Source organism: Dryobates pubescens, chromosome 4 (assembly GCF_014839835.1).
Source record: "Dryobates pubescens isolate bDryPub1 chromosome 4, bDryPub1.pri, whole genome shotgun sequence".
NCBI classification, from domain to species: Eukaryota; Metazoa; Chordata; class Aves; order Piciformes; family Picidae; genus Dryobates; species Dryobates pubescens.
The window spans coordinates 30,864,191-30,886,399 of NC_071615.1; the positions used below are offsets into that span (position 1 = coordinate 30,864,191).

Below are 22,209 nucleotides of genomic sequence, written 5' to 3' on the forward strand. Positions count from 1 at the left end.
GTATTTTCATCTCATGAATGCCAGTTAGCCTGTGAGGTGGTGAAAGTATGTGTCTTCACTAACAGTAACTTTACCATAGCAAAATGTGTAGACTAGAGGCATGTTTTTCAGAATTTCCAGGGGTGAGGACTGCAAATATTAGGTCAAGGGAGGTTCTCCCTTCCTGCAATTCTGCCCACAGATGGAGTATTGTGTCCAATTCTGGGATCCCCAGCTCTAGAAAGACAGGGAACCACTGGAGAGACTCCAACGGAGGGCCACAAGGTTGATTAGAGGACTGGATCATCTCTTACAAGGGGAGGCTGAGAGCCCTGGGAGTCTTTAGCCTGGAAAAGAGAAGACTGAGAGGGGCATTTATCAATGCTCATCAGTATCAAAAGGATGGAGGTCATGAGGATGTGGCTGGGCTCTTTTCAGTGGTCCTCAGCGATAGGACAAGGGGCAATAAGTACAAACTAGAACAAGGGAAGTTTCACTTGAACTTAAGAAAAAAATTCTTTCCTGTGAGGGTGCTGGAGCATTAGAACAGGCTGCTCAGAGAGACAGTGGAGTCTCCTTCTCTGGAGGTTTTCAAAATGCACCTGGACACATTTCCTGTGTGGCCTGCCTTAGGTGATCCTGCTTTGACAGGGCAGTTGGCCTACATGATCTCCAGAGGTACCTTCCAATTCCTACCATTGTGTGATCCTGTGACTTTTGATGCAAATTTCAATTTCTGGTATTTTACACAAGTGTCTAGTTGTGCAGCCATTGAAATAAGAGATTATCTCTGGAATTCAGTGGGAGCTGGCCCTTGCCCATGAACGCTTCAAATGTCATGCCATGCAACATTTGCTAATGAGGGAAAATTCATATAGCTCTATGCCACTTAGAAAGTTCAGTGGTTTGTGACCTGGTAATAACCTAGACTGAGGGAGATGCATGTTGAAATTATTCCTTTGAATGAATTGTCAGAGTTCATAACAGCACATATGGCAAAATATTTGCATCGTGTTTTACTGCTTTGACTTTTTCTTGTATGTTTTCTTAGGCAGCAGTTGCTGATGACGCACGGCGCTAATCAACCACAACAGATCTCATAGTGGTTTAGGGGTACCAGTGGTGAAACTACACAACAGTGTAGTTATAAACATAATGTTTGAGCAGTGTGAGTCCCTAGCATGCCATTTGTGGTGTGACGGTTAGTCCCAGTGGCAAAAGCAACCGATGTATGAATAAATATAGACCTTTAACTGGACTGAGGGCAGCTAATAGGGTTTTGAGACTTCAAGCTGCAGTTTGCTGCTCCTGAAATATCAGAAATTCTTTAATAACTAAAAATTGTTATTGTGTGGGCACCTGTTCAGCTGGACCATGATGAAGAATCAAGTTGCTGTATCTACTTTTGGGCTCGAGGTGAGAAGGAAGTTCTTCACAGAGAGAGTCATTCGGCATTGGAATGGGCTGCCCAGGGAGGTGGTGGAGTCACCGTCCCTGGAGGTGTTCAAGAGGGGATTGGACGTGGCACTTGGTGCCATGATCTAGTCATGAGGTCTGTGGTGACAGGATGGACTCGATGGTCCAACCTTAGTGATACTGTGATACTTCCATTTTGAGTCTACTTCCATTTTGACTACAAGTGCTCAGGCCAAAGAAAGTAGAAATTGGAAAGATCATTTCAATACTTTCATGTGACTTCTCGGAGGAGTAACAGCAACCCTCCCAGCAGGGGAACTTCTCTCCTCTTTCTGTCACATGTTTACAGACCCCTTTTCAGATCTGAGAGCAAGAAATTGTGCCCTCAGTTTCAACCTCCTTTCCTCGCTGATTGTGGTTCACATGGAAAAAAAGAAAAAAGACAATTTTTGTCAACTCTGCCTCCCATTCTAGCACAGAAGGAAGTAAAAAACAAAAAGTCACCTTCTGAAGTGTGTTAGGATGCTACTGTGGTCATGTAGAACAATCAAATCTGTTATTGTGATGTGCTAGGGTAGCACTTTTTACTAAATAGTATTAAGATGTGCATGTATTTATTTTCTTAGGGACACAACATCAAGCTACCACTACTTTCAGAGCTTTCTGTCATGTTCTAAGTAATGAAACCTGATGTTTAATCCACTGATTACTCAACCTGTTCCTGCCTGGCACCTGATTTGATATGCAGCTTTGATCCCAAAGCATGGGAAGGGTTTGCCTTTCCTTGGAGCATTGAGTACGGTTCCAAACCAGAGACATAATGGTGGGCAGCTGGATGCTTCTGTGCTCTTGCTATTACAGGCACCTTCTCAGATATCACCCTGGTGGGTCTATTTCTGTGCTCAGAATTTAATTGAATAATGGATTTAGGTACAAAAAGAAGTTTTGCTTTAGATTATAGTAGCGTAAAAGCAACCTTCTGTCACTGAACCCACAAAATTAATTTATTCTGCTGTCTAAGCCTGCCCAGGCATTTTTATGTACTTTAATATTTTCAGCATCTTAAAACAATCACAATTTTCTTACAGTGCATTGAAATTTGGGGGTATCTGATCCGGTTCTAAAGGCTTTCAGTTCCCTGGAGGGAGCTGGGAAAGTGTGGTGGATGTAATTGCAATGCATGTACTGGTGAGGCAAGTGAGTATTGTTTAGAGCCGCCATGTGGATTTAAGATGGCTGCAGGTAGACAGACTCTAAGCCCCAGCTGATCTCTTTCAACATGAATTTCTTATGATATTTATGTGTCTGAATGCTCTGAGCACTACTGTCACAGATGGCAAATACTTTACTGACATCAGAAGTTCTTTGACTTATGTGGGGTTAAAAGAGCTTATACCAGTTGAGACTCTTCCTTCTGAAGTATTCACACATACACCCTTTCGGGTTCTGACTTTCACATGAAAATACAAGAGCAACTCCAAAGCAGTCAGTCATATTTTGCAGCTGATTTTTCCATATGGTGTATTTGTATCTGAGAAAATGTGACTGCAAGCTGATATTCCTATAATTTCCATCTACTTAGATAAATAATTCAAAGGATATTGGAAACTGCTATACATGGAGAATTTCCAAAATCTTCAGGCTATTGCAGGTGTCCTGGACAACATCTTCTTAGCAATGTGGAGCACAGATTTTATCACAAATCCTAGGAGCTGTGAAGTCCGACTTGTGGTCTGGTCAGAGATAAAGTAAAGCAGCCCACTTTATTTTGTCTGTTCTGAGTTTTTCAAAGGCTGCTGGTATAAGATAAAGAAAGGTTGTTTTAGTGCACTTGCCAAAGAAACAGCTGAGATTTCACAGCAGACTGCAAGATGCAATAGCCAAGCTAAAAAAAAAAATAAAAATCTGCTGTTGTTTTTTAGTAGATAATTGCTTGCAAAATATTACAATGTTAACATACTTGGAAAAATGGTTTGCAAAAGTAGTAGGCCATTTATATAAGGGCATGGATTTTCTGCAAGTCTAGATTGGTCTGATCTGAGTGGGTTCCAGCAGAGGTACAAATTCTTGATTACACCTCTGTCTGTTTCAGGTTAGGACATTGGCCAACCTGACTTGAACTAGACCTTGGACATAAAATATACTTCTTTGTCTTTGGTTGCAATCTCCCCTGTGCAGCTGACTGATAAAATAAATACAGAAATATTAGCCAAGAGAGGACACTATGCATAGCATCTTGGCCAGGCCACCTTTTCTGTGTGAACTTATGCATGCTTGCAACATGTGACACTATCCATCAAATAGATCCTGAAATCGATTTTTCTTGTTAAGCTTGACATACTGTATGCATGGTTTAAGGCAATTTTTGTTTGTTTTTCCCTTTTCTTTTCTTTTCCAGGCAGAGGGTTCCAGGCTCCAGAGAGAACTGAAAGGATATTTAGCAGCCATCAAAGGTGATATATTTTTCAGTCATGATTTCTCATGTACTTCCGACTCCTTGATCCACTTTTAAATTTTTTGCAAGTTTAAAAATCAAATGTGATCTCTTTGGAGAGAGCAGAAGCTCACTGGTCACCACTTAAATATCAGGCATCAAATAAACAGCTGTTAAAATCACACTGGACATTGGTAAAGCCAGCATGCTCAGCTTAGCACCATATGTAGCATGTTCTCTTGCTCATGCCTCCTCTCTTTGGAGGAGTTGAAGGCCAAGTGCTAAAGAGAAGACAGTTAAGAGTTCATGACTGACAGAGACAGTAATGGCTTCTTGAGATAAATATGTTTGTGTGTGAGATAAGTGTATATATTAAACGTGGCTCCAGACCAGCAGGGAAAATATTACAAATGAGTATAAACAACGCTGGAAATCACTGTGTCATAATAAAGCATCAGCAGCTGTTGGCAGGTGGGGAAGAAAGCTTTTGGGTGGGAATTGTGAAATGGGGAGCAAAGCAGTAGGTGAATATCTCTCACCACCTATTATTTGCTGGCTGGACAAGGAAAATCCTGTAACAAACAAAAGAGATTTTGCCTTGTAGGATTTGTACAATGTCTTCTGCGTGTTAGAGGAAGTTTCAGCATCATCATTTTGTGAGCCCCATTAGACGCCGATTTTACTTTCTTATTTTTCAGTCATCCCTTTCCCCACACCTATTGTCAGGTAGATACTCTGAAGCAGTGTGATAAGGCTGTTTGTTGGCCAGATGGCTTTTTTCTGTCACACAGGCTGACTGTTTACATGTTGCTTTGATTTCTGCTTTGGTGACAACAATCCCATTCCCCATATTTCATCTTCTTTCTTTCTCTCTTTCTCTTATTTTCCTATTTCTCTCTGCATTCATGATCCATTTGCTGGGTTACTCTCAAGAAGGCCACTCTTTGTGCCAAGCTTTGTTTTTAACTTGGTGTTAAATTTTTTTGTTGTGCACATTTTGTTTTTCTGTTCAGCAGCTTTGTCTTGTTGCAGCCTTTAAGTCCATATTTGGAAATAATTTGGACTACTTTTCGTACTGAGAATGAAAAGTGTTAACTGACACTTCATTTTCTTCATATCTTAGCCCCTCTGCCCCCCATCATAAGCCTTTTAAATATTCTCCAAAACCAAAAAACCACCAAGGCAGATATTTAAGCACAGCTTCTTGCTGTTGGAGTGAGAAGACAGCCAGAGACAGTAGTCCACAATATACAGCTCTGGCTGGGCTATCCCCAAACCTCAGTGGCTCAGCAGTGTCAAAGATCTTTCCAGATTTTAGGCAGATCCAGGAACTTCTACATTTTATTTGTTGTCTTTTTTTTTTTTTTGAGGGATAAGGAAAAATCATTAAAATATTTTGGGGTGGCTGTGCATGTAAGCGTGGAAACTGACATATTTAGGCACTGGACTGGGATTTCTGCATCCAAGCGTTGTGAGCCTTGGAGGCACACTGTCATCAGTGGCTCATTTTGCAGGAAAAAAGATCATATAATAAAAATCCATCATATAATTGGAAAATAACACACTTGGCATCCTTTTACAGGTGAGAAAGCAGTACATCTCAAAGAGCTTTAGGAATTAGCACAATAGCTGACTTTAAAAGCATTTTATGAAGCTGGTATGCTGTAAACAGTAATGTTGCATTTTGCTGCATGACTTTTGAGTGACTGGATATTGACAGTCCAAGATCTAGGCAAAATTTAAACAAGGAATGGTCAGTTGAACCTTCTCATGGCTCTCTAGCCCTTCATTTTAATATTCTTGGCAGTTTGGGGTTTAGTACCACATATTCTCAAAAACCTTTTGCTGTATTCAGATTCCTCTAACTCTGAGATGCTTATTAGTCTTATCTAGATCTTGATCTTTACTGCTGGTTACTCAGAGACTCAGAGGAACTATGCCATAAAGCTATTGAACTTGTGAATGGTTTTTATGGGCTGTTTTATTTCACCTGTGAGGTAGTTTAACATCTGCTATGTATCAGTGGTGTTTGTACTGATGAGACTGTGCAATGCCCCATACCTATAGTCACCTCATGCCTCAGTCTTCTGTCTCTTCCAGTCTCTTTGCAAACAAGTGGCAGGGTTCTCTACTTCATGGTATTATTTTAGGTTTTTTTAAGCTTTTCAGAGCTTTAGGTGATTTAACAGGTTTATTGGACAGCTGTTAAAGAAACCCCATATCAACCTCCCATTCTCTTCCCTGAGCTCTTTACAAGTAGCAGTGCAGATGGAGAGAGATAAACCTGGCTCTGCATACAGGTGACAAGATGACAGAGGTAAAAAGGAATCTTGCATCAAGAAAAAGAAGTACTGTACTTTTCAGGTGGCTTAATGTAGTGAGGAATAGTAACCAGGGAAGGGGAAGGTTTGGAAGTCTGCAAGCAGTTTTGCTGCCCAGTTGTCAGTCCAGGGCTGACAGAACTACACATATCCTTCAGATACATGTCTTAAAATCAATTATGTAATTTCAAAGCAGTAAAACTATTCATCATCTTTCTGTAAAATTTAGTAATGATTTATGAAACAACTGTGTTGCTCTAGTGGAAATTCTAATGAATAACCAACAATAACAGCTACAACCCTCATGGCAGGATAGGTCCTTTCCCTGGAGAACTATGACTGCAGCTCTCTACCCTGCTCAAATAATTTAATATTAAGAACCAGAGCAAGTCTGCTGGGGAGTGAAGAAACTCCTCAGTATATGAATCCTGTGGCCAAAGTGGAGTCTCAGGCCAGTCTCAAGTCTCCATGGGAGTACATTGGAGGTGTAGGGTGCTTAATGGGAATGTCACTGCATCACCAGCCTCAGGATCTCTACCATGTGGCAGCCCCTAGAAGTCCCTTGGGATTCCAGGGACAGAGGCTGTTTCCAGTAGAAAGAGGGATGAGCCTCAGACATCAGTAACTGGATTATTTAGCATCATTTTTCCTAAGTGATTCAATTATTTTGGCATTTCTAGTTATTAAACAAGTGACCCAATTACTAAGAAGAAGTGGTACTAAATGAAACAATTTATATTAAATATGAATTTCTAACTGTTCATCAGCAGTCAAAATTCTTCTTACATTTTTTAGTTCTTTCAGTACTTGCTCTAAATAATTGATCTTTCTCAGTGACAGCAGTTAAAAACAGCAGAGAGGGACAGCCTGCAGTCCATGGCTGAGACACTAATCCTCTTAACTCTTTAGTGCTGAATAATGCATAAAAGGCATCAGTGGGTAAAAAATAATTCTCAGTGAAAACCAGCCAAATTAAAAAAAAAAAGTTTATGCCCACATGGATGAAAAAGAGCAGGAAGCCACTGGACTAGTATTTACCTACACACTCCTGTGTTGGTGGTATTGCAGTACAGATGCTGTAGGAGGGGAGTAGGATGGAAATTTCAGACTGAAGCTTCTGACTAAAGGAACCAAGTACTGTGATGCCCACTTGCCTCATGCTGCAGTTGGATTTGATTGATGGCTTTTACAAGAATGTGGTAGAATGAAGGATTACCAGACTCTTAGAACTGAAAGTTTGTGCAACTCTGTTATGATTCAAGCATGGGATATTAAGTGTCTTTTACTTATTCTCATAAGCAAATATATGCCTGAGTGCTGTAGTACTTCAAAACTGAAGTCTGTGTAGGCAGAGGTGCTCTCCCCAAGCCTGGTCTGTGATCTTGCAAGCTGCAGGAGGTCTGCTGCGCTGGCCTGCCTACCATAGGAGTGGGTGTACATGGCAGGTTTAGCACACAGCCTGCTTAAGGGCAGAAGTTTAGGTATCAGAAAAGATGAAGCATGAGCACATGCACAAACATTCCTGATCTGTGTGCTCACCCTGAGTAGACAGAAGCAGCCTTCTTACACATGGCAATATAGTGCTTAAGGTTCTGCCTTACCTCCTGACTTGATTAATTTGCAGTGCCATTAAAGATTTTAAATGAGTCCTGCCTCTATTTTGCTGTAATCTGGCATTTTTTAGGCAAAAATAATCCAGCCCACTTTTGTTTGAGAGCCCTTTCTTACCTGGTGATACACCATCCAAAGCATTAAGCGTGAAGGAGAAAAGGCAGAAACGCACCTGAAGTTCTTGTGCTATACCAATTCTCTGAGCTGAACTCTGTCATTAAAAAGCACCCCCAAGACAATCCCTGAATTGCTCAAAAATTCTGTTCTGGCTCAGCACCTGCTGATTTAAGGGTGATTGGATATACCTTCTGAACACCAGAATTTCCTCTGTACTTATTCTCCACCTTTCCTACAGCATTCTCTGCCTTGAACCCTATGTCTGAGAACGTCCATCTACTCGCAGCTTTTTCAGTACCTTTTTGCCTTATCCTACCCATTTCATAGACCACCATTTTTATATTAAGAAGTGTACATTACTGCATTTATTTTCCTGTCATATCTTGAGTTTCGGAGTGCATGGTGGAATAGTTACTGACTACATCAGGTCTGCTCCCCTAGACATACAAGTTTCACATGAATTTTCCTCATCCACTACTGAACATTTTTTGGTGCAGAAAACCAAAATATCTACATAATTCCTAAATTCAGCCACTGAACAATTAAATCTGAAGATCACACTAGAGATATTTTCAAGACAGCTGTGACTGTTTGCAAACAGATTGCAAAAGTGGTGGGGAGGGGGTTTGCCCCAACCCATTACAACAGCACAGATGTATTGCAGAAAACAGACTTGGGCTGAATTTAAAAAAAAAAGTAAATTTCTACTTTTCCATTGAAAAAGGTAATACTAGGTAAAACCATTTGCAGTGTTAGTCAGATTTTGCAGTAATGTTGTCATTTAAAAATTACTGATTCAGAAAGGACTCCTAGCATGTTAGATGAGATCAGTTTGGTTTCACAGGATTCAGAATGTTATTCAACATCTAATGTATTGGTGCTGCATCAAAATGGAAGGACAATCCCCAGCATCTTCACTGAGGGCAGCAATTTATCCATTGGAGTTGAACTGATTTCCCTGAAGACAGATTTAAGATGTTTCTCATAATATCATGAAAGTTACTTTACATTAAAGCCATCTCCTCTGTGTATTGTGACCATCAGTAGTCCCTGTTCTTCTTTCATCTGTGGTGGGAAGACCTCCAGAGGTGACAAATGCAGTTTAGCTTAGCATACTCTTCTGTAGACATACCCTGTTGCAAGCATAAATAAGGACTGGGCTCCACATGCTTCTAAGCCTGCTGGGTGAACATACAAGATAAACCTGAATCCATTATGACACTCTTCTCAAGTTCAGGAATCTCTTTTCGTTAAGTAGTGTGTCATCTCTTGCCACTTCTTTTCTTCATTATGAACATACCTTTAGGTTGTCATTGTTATCATAGGCACAAGTTTAACAAACTCAACCACTCTCACTCTACATGCAAAAGCTCCTGAGACTTAAATATCTTTGAAAGCAAAGAAACAGAGAAATCCTGAGACATGTTCTACCTGTGTGTGACCTCTCTCATTCTGCAGAGCAATTTCTGCTTTTCTCGGATCTCTTCTAGCTTTTCTCCTAACTCCATTTTTATAGCCAGAAATTTCCTTAAATCTCTGCCACTTTGTGCCCTGGAAACATCCCTTCTTCCATACAGGCTGGCATGGTACTCACCATGGTACAGGCAAAGCAGGGAACTGTTCAGTAGGGTGGAAGAGCTGAGACTAACCATGGGCAGGTTGCTATTTGATTGTCTTTTCAGTGATAGTCTTTCAGCTGGGTTTTACACATCTTTAGTGTTCAGAACTTGTTATTCATGTTCATGTATGTTTAGTTCAGAGTAGAAACTTTAATCCCAAATCTGATAGAAACTTTTTTTTCCCTGCATATAAATATGGGTTAATCCTTCTATGAGGGCCATTTCTTGTTTACCTGGGGGAACTGGGGTGAAAGTAAGGCTTTTATTTCAGCTCCTGAAAATTATATTCTAAACATGCTAGAGGGAATAGTACAGTGGGTACATGTGGGTCAAAATAAAGATATTTAGCAGCTCTTTCTTGTAGCTTGCAGTTACATGGTCCTCCTTCTGTCTAATTACAGGGATGCAAGATGCCTCAAAGAAGCTGACAGAGTCTCTTCATGAGGTATACGAGCCAGACTGGTACGGGCGAGAAGATGTGAAAATGATTGGAGAGGTGAGATGCATGGAAAGGGGGAAAAAAGTATTTTGGCTGCAAATGGATTTATCTGAGCTGTAGAGGAGAAGTGTACATACAAAACTTACCCATGGAAATGATTGGTCCTGTGCAATGCTCTTCCTGCTGACCAGATACTATGTTTGCAGTGTCTATTGTACAAACCAGCTGATACAAGCTCCTAGTGAGATCAGCATCAGTGTGAGCAGATATGGCCCACATGACTGACAAGTTTTTACAGGGTATCTTACACCAGGTTTGCAGTCAGGATTCTTAGTTCTGTTTAAAATTATCAAAACTGCTTATCCTTGTGAGCTGTGTAACAACTCTTGAGGCAGTACCACCAAAGAAGATACCTGAATGACACTCCCTACTCTGACAAGAATCTGGAATTTAAGGGCAGATTAGGTTGCAGTGCTCTATTCATTTTAGCCTTTTTAGCTTCCTGCAGTGATTAGAGGAGAATGGGCTTTTGTAGAGGACACTGCAGGAATTTGACTTTGAGGTGCTCTGAATTGCCTCCTTAGCTTTAATTCTTGGGGAAGTCTGACAGCAAATGTGCTGGCAGTGACAAAAAAGTACAAATTGTCATCAGTGCAGCTTTTAACCACCTGGCATGAAGTTTGCAAGGGCTCCTGGAAAATATAATTAACAAGAAACAAGGAGATGGAGCAGCCTTCCAAAATCTGCATAATGATGTGGTAGCAATAGAGAAGAAAAGCATCTGCCCTTCTTTGCTGCTGAGGACATGATGTGGTTTTAAATTTAAAAGCATGTAACTTCCAAACTAACTTAAGATCATACCATTTATACTGCTTTATATCAAACACATGGAAGATCTCTTTCTGAATCCTGCTCTAATGCCTCATCTTGTATCTGTAGACCATTAGATTTTACACTCAGAAATTTGTAATTCCGTGTGAAAGGACCAAAATTTGGCTCTTAATCTTTATGAACTATAGAGATAACTGTTAGATATGTCTTCTTAGTAAGAGACTACAGTGGGCAATATTACAAAATCTCTGGTCCTGTTTTTTTTCCCCTATATAATCACCAATTTTGTATTTATGTATCTCTCACCCTAGAGCATAAAAGAATGATATGTTTATGCAGTCCAGGATAAAAAGGATCATTTTGTATAAATTGCTTGATTCTGTATGGTAGGAAAGATGATGACTTCAGCAATGTTTTTGAGCCCATGCCCATTAGATTTGAGAAAACCTCTGTGATTTTAATTTGTCCAGTATATGGATCTGCAAATGCGCAAGACTGGCAGTTGCTTGCTACAGTCTAGTGTCATGCTGCTCTGTAGACCACTGTGATCAAATACTGTGTTAATAAATTAGATATATCTATGATTAATAGATTGTAATAATTCATTAGGGACTCTGTTAGGGTGGGAAATGAATGAATTGAATGCCAGCATCACACAGCATTTATAATATGCCCTGTAGCAGCTGATGAAAAAACAAACACTAGGGAATAGCTTTCTGGAGGATAAGAGCCCTGCAGAGCAGTGCTCTCCCCTTTTAGCCTCCCTCCCATCAAAGGAGGGATTCAGTGATTTTGGAAATGTGCAAACAAAAGGGGGATCAGGATGTTTAACACTAATGACTTGTTTAGTTGGGAGCCAGGGACCTTGAGCACTACTTCTCTATACAACAAGCTTTGCTTCTGGCAAGGAATCTGACCCAGCTCCCCATGGGGTCCTTGTCTCACTAGCTGCATTTACATGTTCTTAAAAACCAGAAAACTGCAAGAGGTATTCCTTGTTGACCCCAGAGCACCAAAGGAACTGGGGAAAAGCACTGTAGCTTCAGGGTAGCAGGAAGAGCTTTATTTTGCCTGTTGGCAAGTTTCATATCTGGCATCTCAGTTCTGTAGCAGTGCAAGGCTTATCTGTCTCAGCCATTTCATAAAATGTACCTTAATGGCACAACTTGATGGGATGAAAAGACCTTTCTTAGAAAGGGTCTGCATAGCTTCTATTTTTAAAACTGACCAGGCAAAGCTAAGCTTAAAAATCCTTGTAATTGATGGGAAACCCACTTTGTGGTTTCCTTTATTTTATTTATTCTTCTGTTTTCACTTGTACTTTTGTACTCCGTAAGGAAGGCTTATCATCAATGAACATACTTAGGCATAAGAACTAGCGTAGCTTCAGATTCCACACTGTTGAACCTCTGGGACCTGAAACTCTGAGGAATAGAATAGAATAGAATAGAATAGAATAGAATAGAATAGAATAGAATAGAATAGAATAGAATAGAATAGAATAGAATAGAATAGAATAATTAACCAGGTTGGACCTTTGAGATCATCGAGTCCAACCTATCATCCAACGCTATCTAATCAACTAAACCACGGCACAAAGCGAAGACCTTGAATCCATGGTATCCTTATTTTCACATGGCAGTAACTATTTGAAAGAATGAAAACACAAACTACATGTTAAGCTACATCTTTGCATTTTCATTCTTTCATTCCTTTTCATTTCTGTAATGAATCCACTCTGATTTGTCACCACAAAGAACATTTTTAAACTTCAGAAAATTGACCTTTGCCAATGATATTTATATTTTTTCCTAGATTTGTGGTGGAATTAAATGACTAAGCACACTTTTCTCTTTTCTGCCTTTACAGAAATGTGATGAACTTTGGGAAGACTTCCATCAAAAACTGGTGGATGGGTCATTGTTGACCTTGGATACATATCTAGGACAGTTTCCTGATATCAAAGTACAGTAATGATTTCCTATACGGGACAATTTGTAGAATTCCTATTGAGTCCTCAAATCTATAGAAAATGAGATTACAAGCAAAGAAAAATTTTTTTAAAAAAAATGGGGGGAAGTGAAAGTCTTCTGCAAAGCAAAAGTTGTTGTTCTGTAAGTAAACACCTGGACATTAGGCTGCACTGATTTTGTGAGTGAACAAAAGTATTTTTCATGTGGTAACAATTGGCAGTAAGTTAACATTTGTAGATAACCAATTTATGTTTTGTCCTGCTCCTCTTTTGTTTTATAATGGGATAATTCTTGTTGACTTCAGGGACGCATTAAGCTCTTCAGCTGTTAGGATGCCAGGCAAACTACACCACAAAAAATAGACCTTTTGTTATTGGCTAGGTGCACCTGTGGGTACCTAAATATATTCCTTCCAACTATGCTGTGGTTCTTGTCTTTTAATTAGTTACAAAAAAAGATTCTGTAATACACATCAGGAGAGACTATTATGCAGATTCTAGCCTCTGCCAGATGCCTGTCTGGTTTACAGTCCAGGTGTACAGTCTAGGGAGTTGGTTGCTGAATGAAATGTGGGGACATAAAGAATCATTACAGGCAAGATAGTGTTATATTTGAACAAGATTGTATGGACACAGCTGGAAATTCTTTGTCATGGTCTATAGCTGAGTAGGTATCACACAGTCATCCCCTTTGTCTTTTACAGTAAGGACTAAAGAAAAAAATAATAAAAATATCCCTACATTACTGACATTCAATCTCAAACCTGCTTGTAAATCAAACTGTGCTTATGCCCTCTGAGCATATGGAATTTGCTTATAACATAAACCTTTTTTTAAGTCAGTATATGCCAAAGGACTTTTTTTTAGCTTTTAGGGAATTACAGCAGGTGAACTAGAATTCCTATTGTGTGTGGAACTCCAGTTTCCTTATTCATATGTCAGAGTGCCATTTTTTTCAACTCCAGAAAACAATTATATGCATTAATTATTAAATTTGCACTACTGTATATTAGGGGAAATGTTGTTGCTACCATGAATTTGACAGACTCTCTTATTCTGAAGTCTTGCCTAGCATTGATATCTCACTTTTAAGGCTGTAAGACCCACATGCACAAAAAGGTATTATATATCACCAGTAAATAGATTCCTTCTTTAAAGTCAGGTGATTCGTCTCTTTTGCCCTGTCCGTGTTCCTGCATGATATAGTAATTAAGATATCAACAACAGATAAGGGAGAATAAAAATATGTGCAAAACATAAATGACAACATAGGTGAAAGAGCTTTTTAAAAGTGCTACTTGTGCTGATTTTCATTTCTACCCTTGCACAGACTCGCATTGCAAAACGAAGCAGAAAGCTAGTGGACTACGACAGCGCAAGGCATCATCTAGAAGCCCTGCAGAGCTCAAAAAGAAAAGATGAAGGCAGAATTACCAAGGTATCTCAATCAGAAGGATGCTGGCACAAGATTTAGGGAGCTCAAGTGGCATTTGTTTCTGTGCAAAGACAGGGCATCCCTCTCAGAAATGAAAATAATTGTATTCTTAAGCATATATATGTATTGAGGGAGTTTGTGCATGTGGAGGGCACACTCAGCCCTGTCTCAGGAAAGTGTCCTGCTTGAACCCTGACTGTCTCTCATAAAGAGACAGAGGCGACAGCAAGTCTTGCCTTGGCCTCTGTGGTTGGGCCTGAGTCACATCTTTCATTAATAAAAATTGTAAGACTCATAAAAAATAATGCACAAAAGTAGTTTTGGTAGGTTTTCACTATGTTGAACTGATGGCAGAAGTCACTTTGTTTCATTTTGGTTTAGGCAGAAGAAGAATTTCAAAAAGCACAGAAAGTGTTTGAAGAGTTTAACACTGATTTACAAGAAGAGTTGCCATCTCTGTGGTCACGGTAAGCTAATGCAGATATTGTCTAGAAGGCCTAAAGGGAGAGTAAGGAAAGAGAACCAAGTGCTTTTAAAGATCTCATCTATTATCTTTCTGTAATAATAAAAGGGGAAATGTTTGCAAATTATTTAAACTTAGGCTTATCTCTTTCAGCCTATCTTGACACTTAAGATTCATTTTCATGTTTATATTCTGAGGTGCAAAATGATCTCCATTTTATGGGTAAAGAGCTGTGTCAGAGCACAGAATATCAGCTCATGACTATGGCCCACTGCTTCTGTGCTGTTTCTCAGACACTTTGGTGGTGGATATATGATCCTTTCAATAACCAAAAGGGCACTTACTATTTAAAAAGATCAAATGTCAAAAGTAACTGCATGGTGTAGCCATGTGCTTTTCTAGATTTGCAATGGGTTCAATTATGGGTGAATTTTCTGGTAAAGGTGTTGAAACAAAGAACCTTACTGTCCTGTAAAGATTCTATGGCAGTTGTTTCCAAGTTCCTGAAAGGTACCACAGGAGCAGTAGAAGAAGGGGGGGGAAAAACATTATACCTACATTAGAATACACATTTCGTAGTTGTGCACTGTTAGCAATGAAAAAGCATTTGATGGCATGGATAATTCGTTTGAGATGTTTAATCATTAATTGTGTTTATACAGAAAATGCAGTCAAAATGAATGGGAGAACAAAAGCAGTAGAAAAATAGGCATCTCATTAGTGTGCTGGGTTCTTGAGCAAATGACAGTCTGGCATGGAAATGTGTTGTGAGCAGTGAAGTATCCTTTGTATTCTCTGCCTTCTAAATTAATTCTTGTTAGATTTCAGATCAACAGAAGGCTTTCCTGCTATGTTTCTGACTATTTCAGTTGAAAAGCACTTCAAGACTTTTTTTTTTTTATGGGTTTACTGCATTTAAATGATTTAGAGTAAGGACCCTTTTATTTCAATATGTGTGTTGCCCAGAAACTAGTCTCAAGGAAAAGTAGGCTTCAATTCAGGCAACAGGCATAATTTAGAAACCAATTGCTTTCAGAGTCCTTTTTTGATTTTCAGTTATTGTAATACTTCAGGAAGAAAATTATACATTGAATTGATACTTTATAGGCTTATTCTTATGCTCAAGATTATTTTTGTGAATAGAAATTTGGAAAAATTATGCATGAAAGTTTTAAATATAAAAAAGAATAATTCCAAATCTAAAAAACCCACCTTCTGATTTCAATGCATACATGAGGTATGTGAGCACCTCAAGCAAGCAGATTTTTTGACTGCATTTGTAAAAATGTCTCATCTATATCGTGCCACACTCCTGCCAATACTATCAAGTCTCTTCCTTCTCTAAAACAAGCTGAAGTCCCCCACTGTGGAGGAGTCTCGACTTGATTCACTCTGTGCTGTGTGAAATCTGATGGTTCTCAGCACAAGCAGAAATAATAATGAATAAAATAGTCTAAAAATTGCCATTCAATCCAGTTATTTGCTTTCCTGAGAATAATAGTTAAAAATGCTGCTTGTAGTTTGGGGGGGAAATATAATTAATTTGCTTTTGTGGCCCTCCCACCTCTATCTTTTATTATCTTTTTCCTTTCTTTGTGCCATCCTCTGTAGACGAGTTGGCTTCTATGTGAACACCTTCAAAAATGTATCCAGCCTCGAAGCCAAGTTTCACAAGGAAATAGCTTTAGTGAGTACAAAATGAATATCTCATGTATAATGGATTATGTGATATGTGTAGCAGCAGGCAAGTGTCTTACAATGCAGCAGTAAAGGTCTAGCAGAGGAACATGGGAGAATTTGCCCTAGATCCAGATTTCTAGTATAGCGTTTGTGTTCATTTCTATTTGCCATTTCTGTACTCTCCTCAAGGAAAGGGCAGCCGGTACATTTTTGGACTACAAAGCATTATCAGTTGTTGCACTAAATTCAGTTTCTATTTTCATAGCTTCTCCATTCTGTTTATCATACTGTTGCCTTCAGTATTTTTTTTTTTCATCTCCAATTGTGAAGCATCTCATTGCTTTAATCAGTGCAAGAAAAACACATCAAGCGTTCCTTTCAAGACTGCTGTATATGATGTTAGCAGCATGACATTCTGTCTGAGACGGTTAGACAGATAGTATCATTTCAGTGAAGCTCTTTTGCTGAATGGTAGTGTATTATCTACAGTAACCTACTTAGAGAAAACAAAATTGTTTGGAAAACTCACCTGAAAGAAGCCCCAGATAAATCTCGGTTAGATTTTTGAGGGGAAAGCATGAATCTCTTCAGCTACTCCAGCTGCTTTAAGCTTTAGATTATCTCCTTCATCACAGATCAGGCAGCAGCTAGTTACACTTCTGAATTTGCTCTCTGAACGTCAACTTATGGTTTTGAAGAACTGCTGTTGTCTTTGATTCTGTAGATTTTGATGGGTTTCCATTTGATCATTTCATATGCATGGCACTGAGTATTTATGGAAGAATCTAGATGCCAGTTTAAAGTTAGAGTATATGTTATCAGTTCTCAGACCAGATTTGTCACCTGTGTTTTCAATCATGGATATAGAGCTTTATAATGGCATGAAGCTGGAGGTGGGGAGATTCAGGCTGGATGTGAGGAGGTCCCTTCCAACCCTGACTGATACTATGATACTATGATATAAACTCAGGCAAGTCTTTTGTTTCCTCAGCTATGTCACAAACTATATGAAGTGATGACAAAGCTGGGAGATCAGCATGCAGACAAGGCCTTCACCATCCAAGGGGCACCAAGGTGAATTCACTGCTTTTATTAATGAATTGCATTGCAGTAGCCTTTGTGGGTTTCAACATATGCACCTATCACCTACACCATGTGAAGTGATTGCTGCATAACACGGTCCACTGGGTGTGTTCATTCAAGATGGTAGAGAAGGTATCTTGGACAGATTTCTTCTCAACATGACTGAAGGCAGAAATCTTCCTTCATCAGACATCATCCTTTAAAAAATAACAGAGAATAAAGTACAGACTCTTGGCTGCTACATTGTAGGCTTGTTACCCCTGTTTGCGTCAGCTAAGATTATAGGTCGTTTACTCTTAGATTCATTTACAGCAGTGATGCTAACTCTCATAAATTTGTTTAAAGCCTTGAAATATTCAGATGGGTTTTTAGCTCCCAAAGGCATGTGAATAGGTGAGAATCCCAGCCTTTGCAATTCAGTTTCTGTCTCTTCTATTCGCGGGGAAAAGTCAAGAAATATCATCTGAGAGGGCATTATAAAAGCTGAAAAGCTAAGGAAAATGAAAGTTGCAAACTATTGCATTTTTAATGACTTTCAAAAGAAATTTTGTCCTAAAAGAAAAAAAGAAAGATGGTGGTTTCCTAAGGTCAGTGAATGCAGTGCAGTATTTCTGTTTTGTTTCTGATTTTTTCTGCCATAATTTGATCTCTCTGTGCTTTAATAATGATAAATGTAAGAGGCTGGAAATCTAAAACAGTTAGACTGCTTATCATATTTAGAGTGAATTTCCAGCCAATCCAAGCTCATGAGGAGCAATCAGAACAATGTTGTAGGTACTGCAAATTTGCCCTCAAGCTCGACTCAGAGTAGCAGCACTTAAGAGTGACCGAAGAATGTAACATCTGCACACACTTGTTCCCACTGAATTTCTCATTACATGAATGAGAAAAAAAAAATCACTAATTGTTATTGCTGCAAATGAGTAGACATAGGTTAATGTCATGTGATATTCTTAGCTTGTTTTTCTAAAATACATACATTTTTTTTTAGTTCCCTTATTACTCTCTTTTGCTGTGCTGTTCGGAAAGCTTTTTGTGACTACCTGGATAGATTTTTATTTGCATTATTAGTTATCATACTCTGAAATGGTTCTTTGTTAGAAAAGATAGTTTTCCTTTTCAGATGGATGAGAAATGGATACTAGACAAGTAAAGTATTTAATCATTCTTTTAGATGACTGTATAAGTAGAAACACCTTAAAAACTTGTTTGCTAGTTAACATCCTGACATATGTTGTACTGGAAAACAAATTTCTTAATAACTCCTTATTTTTTTCCTTTTTAATACTTCCACAGAAAGAGGTGGTGAGTGTGAGCTAAGTCTGTCCTTTCCAAAGAACAAATTTTTCTTGTGTTAGCCTTAGGAACATGTTTATGGTGTGTTCTCGATTGGGTAGCACCTCTGCTCTCCCTGAAGATATGTAGGACTTGCTCTTATCTTACCAAGTACTGTGGTTGCTGAGTGCAGTAGTTTGTAGCCTCCTCCAGTTGTAAGCTTTCAGCATTTCTAGGTAGCTGAATATGTCTCGATGTTTTCTCCAAGGCCTTTCATGGGAAGGGCAGATCCTTTCTTACGACTTCATCAGATCTTAGTATTAGCAGTGCTCTGTTGAAGTCACTTGACTGCTGCTTTTTTTATACTTGTGTTGGACTGTCCCTCTAAATAGTGCTATCTTTATAAGAATCTTGGATGCGTTTTATTTCATCACAACCTTTCTGAAGTTGCTTCTGAAGTATTTGCATTATTCATTGTTATGCCTTCTCCTGAGATTTTTATCTTTAGAGGTTTTTATTGTGAGAACTGTGTGAAATGAAGACAATGATTCCATCTCACCTTTTATGATAGCTACAACCTTATGCCTCAAACATTATTTCAAATACAGAATCTGACAAAGTACAGGCACTCTGTTTCCCTCAAGTTATAATCATCAGGTAAACAGGTGTTCCAAAAACCAAGACTACTCAAAATTAAAGTTTCCTTTGCCTCTGTAGATCACTGGATTTTAATGGAAATTAATTTTGGGTTTAATTTCAGTCATTGTAGAATGGGTCAGTTCAATTCCAGTGTGCACTGTCTTTTGTGGTCACTGACATTACATCAGAGATGCACTTTGCCTATTGCATCAAATTGTCAAGGTCAGCATGATGTGTATGTCCTCACCATTGCTTTGCTTCTGTCCAGCGATTCAGGTCCTCTTCGCTTTGCAAAAACACCATCACCACCAGAGGAGGCCTCTCCCCTGCCTAGCCCTACTGCTAGTCCTAATCATATGCTGGCACCAGCATCTCCAGCACCAGCCCGACCTAAGTCACCCACACAGGTAAGCTGAAGCCTAGGAGGAAAAACTGTTGTGTCGTGCAGTGAAAATTACCTGAGATAATGTGTATGGTGGATTTTTCACTGGGTTGTGACTGAGAAATGACAGAGAGGCCACTAGCTCTGTTGCACTCAGTTCTGCTCATGGGTGGAAAATTCCTTATATATAAGTGGGATTGAAGAAAATTTAAGGTGCCAGTGAATGGGGGGGGGATGACTTATGGTGACAAAACACTTCTTAAAAAATTGCATAATCTCTAAGGATTCATGTCCCAGCAGTGATGGCTTGAAAAACCAATGTCTAAAGCCTCCGCCTGACTTTCAGTACATTATATATTCCTGCTCTTCAATCAGCTTGAATACTTAAATACTACAGTGATATTTACTGATAACTAAGGGTTATTGTTTGTTACTAACACTGGTTTGAGAAGTTTGGCACCTCACTGAAGTCACTGGAGTAATTTCTGCTCTCACCAACACTGGTGAAATAGAAATCAGTTTCATGTGTCAGTTTCAGCTGTAACATAAGAGCTGTGTGAAAGATTTGGCCAAGATTTCAGAGCGTTGTGTTTACGTTACTGATGCTTCCATAGTTGGGATAGCTTCTGTGCTGACTGATGATTCTATAGTGGAAGCATATCAGAAGAAATCTTGTTTTGCATGGTAGTCACATGCAGACACACTTCTTTTCTCTTATCTCCCAAAATGTGACACCTCACTGCCTGAATATTCATCTAGTGGAACTCAGCTTAGTCTTACTGGAGCCAGTGGTGTTACATATCTATAAAACCTGAGGATTTTTTTCTGGATTTTTTTTTCTTGGTATTTTGATAGACTTCTAAATTGTCCAGTACCATTTGCTATTATTCCAAGCAATTCGTTTGTCATAGTTATTTGAATGTCTCAAAAGCGGGGGGAATTAATGACCTAAGCACTTTTGAGATGCTGCGGTTCCCAGTGATGATAAGGTCGTAGCATTAACTAGTCTTTAAAGGTAGCAGGAATTAATTTAAGAAGCCAAAAAGCTGCAGATACCTGGTTCTGTGCAGCATCACTCTTCCAAGTAATTGTCTAGGCCTAGCTTAAAGTTCTTACTTCTGAACTAGTCTGATATATTTTCTGTCTGCCTAGCTGAGGAAAGGTCCACCAGTCCCACCACTGCCTAAACTCACACCCACGAAGGAGTTGCAACAGGAGAACATCATTAACTTATTCGACGACAACTTTGTCCCAGAAATTAATGTGACAACCCCATCACAGGTAAGCTTCAGAGGATGGTGTATGGGTCCAACCTTACAGTCATCCTGAGTTCTCCAAGACAGTGGCCTTGGGGCTGATCTCTCTGTGGAGGCTGCTGGTAAAAGGCAAAAGCACTATTATCATTTTATGTTGTCTTGAAACAGTCATACTTACAGTGTTTTATCTTTGAGTAGACCAGATATAATCACTCAAAATGGCTGATATTGGTAACATAATGAAAAAAAAAAATGAGGGTTTTCCTGAGGGGCCTGACTGAAAATACTGTGATGCAGCCATGTTTGAGATGTACCGGCATCCAAGTTGTATTACAAGTGGAGTGTTCATCTAAGATGCATTTCTACCTAATCCTAGACATCTCAAGTGACTCTTTACAGTGATCCTTCATTATTTGCTTTTTTTAATCAACTTTTTGCAGGTATGAAAGTTCTCTCCAGATGGATTTTTCCTTCACTTGGTTTTGAGTCCTAGAAACAGTAGTTACAAAGCAGGGAAGTGATCAAAATTACTTTTTTTTCCTCACATTTTTATTACTTTTTTTTTTATAAATGGTTTATAATGAACACAAAAGCCAGAGCTGTGTAAAATAAGTCTCTGTATTTTGTATTCAGTTTTCAGCTGTTATACAGTTGTGGTAACTGATGGTTGTTCAATAATGGACTCTTTCTATTATGGTAATTACAACTCTGAAATCCAAGCCCGTGTCTGACAAACTGGGGAGAAATGTGCAGAAGCTTATGCAGAAAGCTTACGGATTTTTGTTTTCATGTGAATTATTTGTTTTGTACTAATTCATTTGACAATGCAAGAGAAGGTAGGCAGCAAGGAAAAACAAAGTAATTGTAGATAATTTGAACATGAGATGTTTTGGTTTCTTATGGAGGGAAGAAAGCAGAGTTGTCATCCACAAGGCTCTATTTGGAAGAGAAAAGAGTTATTTATAGTGAAGTCCCCATGCAATTAAAGTATTAATGGCAGCTCCCAGTATGCAGCTGCTGCTGGCCTCTCCTGCTGAAGGAAGGTTGCAGGTCTGTTGCATCATTGTGCCTTGACTTCAGGTGAGTTAACACTGGCATGTGCTTTGAGATCAGTGGTAAATCAGTGTAACCTGTGCTAGATGTGACCTCCCGCATTAAATGCTGTATCCACCAAATCTTTGCCTGTCAGACCAGCCAGGGAAGCAGAATTGGAATCAGTTTGTATTTCTGTTAAGAGCTGACACTGGAACAGGGATT

The 22,209-nt window shown here is 39.1% G+C and overlaps 1 protein-coding gene across 3 annotated transcripts in view; it reads left to right on the top strand.

The window, feature by feature from the left end:
* Positions 1-22,209, top strand: part of AMPH (amphiphysin) — a 116,150-nt gene that overhangs the window by 61,407 nt on the left and 32,534 nt on the right. For all 3 annotated transcript variants that reach the window (XM_054161008.1, XM_054161007.1, XM_054161009.1), the window contains exons 3-11: positions 3,794-3,848; positions 9,899-9,993; positions 12,637-12,732; positions 14,070-14,177; positions 14,556-14,641; positions 16,249-16,324; positions 17,309-17,391; positions 19,583-19,721; positions 20,849-20,977. In XM_054161008.1, coding sequence (XP_054016983.1) covers positions 3,794-3,848; positions 9,899-9,993; positions 12,637-12,732; positions 14,070-14,177; positions 14,556-14,641; positions 16,249-16,324; positions 17,309-17,391; positions 19,583-19,721; positions 20,849-20,977 — 867 coding nt within the window. The remainder of the gene's footprint in view (positions 1-3,793; positions 3,849-9,898; positions 9,994-12,636; positions 12,733-14,069; positions 14,178-14,555; positions 14,642-16,248; positions 16,325-17,308; positions 17,392-19,582; positions 19,722-20,848; positions 20,978-22,209) is intronic.